This window comes from Limulus polyphemus, unplaced genomic scaffold (assembly GCF_000517525.1).
Source record: "Limulus polyphemus unplaced genomic scaffold, Limulus_polyphemus-2.1.2 Scaffold5241, whole genome shotgun sequence".
Taxonomy (NCBI): Eukaryota; Metazoa; Arthropoda; class Merostomata; order Xiphosura; family Limulidae; genus Limulus; species Limulus polyphemus.
In genome coordinates, this window is record NW_013670851.1 from 57,613 (window position 1) to 58,523 (window position 911).

The window sequence follows — 911 nt, forward strand, 5'->3', positions numbered from 1 at the left end:
TACAGATGCAAGTCATTGCACCTAACCTTTCTGATACATTTCATACCTGCTACACAAGTTATGGTATATTCTACTAATATATTTCATTACTGCTACAGATGCAAGTCATTGCACCTAACCTTTCTGATACATTTCATACCTTCTACACAATGTAAGTTATGTTAGCTGTTGTATGCTCATATGATTTATTACTACCATTAATACAGTTCTCTTATTGCTTCTAAACTTCTTTAAGAACAACATACCTTTATCTCGGATATTGTTATTCTTTCAACTGGATCCTTGTACAGCATCCGTCTCACCAAATCTTTTAGCTCACCACTGATTTGAGGACTATGATAAACACACAGTAATAGTTACAAGCAGATATTATACTTCTGTTTGAATGACAATATCATAAGTATATGATTCAACATTAAAGGTACACTAAATCAATAATATTTTAAGCCACAAACTTGGTTACATTAGAGAGACTTAGATACAAAGCTTATGTCATCTCAGTTGTAAAAGATCAGAGACATTCCCTAAATAACATTATAAGCTAAAGGTTAAGTATAGACATGAAAATCTTTCTTCACAGTATTAACAATTTACTAGTTTCTTTAAGATTTAGTAGTCACTTGGTGGGGTGGGTTTGAGTGTTGGGTAACAGTTTGTTTAAATGTGATACTCATTTGGTGAGGAAAGTGTGAGATTATGTACTAGCTTTATTACTTATAATAATAACTTTGAGCAAAAACTGAGTGGTTCAAGTAAGTGAATGTTGGGGAATCAATCCTTCAGATGTAACTGAAGTGAGTGAATGTTGGGGACTCAATCCTTCAGATGTAACTGAAGTGAGTGAATGTTGGGGACTCAATCCTTCAGATGTAACTGAAGTGAGTGAATGTTGGGGACTCAATCCTTCAGAT

At 33.7% G+C, this 911-nt stretch overlaps 1 protein-coding gene across 1 annotated transcript in view; it reads right to left on the reverse strand.

Moving 5' to 3' along the window:
- The window catches only part of LOC106472315 (calcium/calmodulin-dependent protein kinase kinase 1-like), a gene marked incomplete at its 5' end in the record, with an annotated part of 15,978 nt that overhangs the window by 8,672 nt on the left and 6,395 nt on the right, over positions 1–911 (reverse strand). The window contains one exon of the mRNA XM_022400923.1: positions 246–333. Coding sequence (XP_022256631.1) covers positions 246–333 — 88 coding nt within the window. The remainder of the gene's footprint in view (positions 1–245; positions 334–911) is intronic.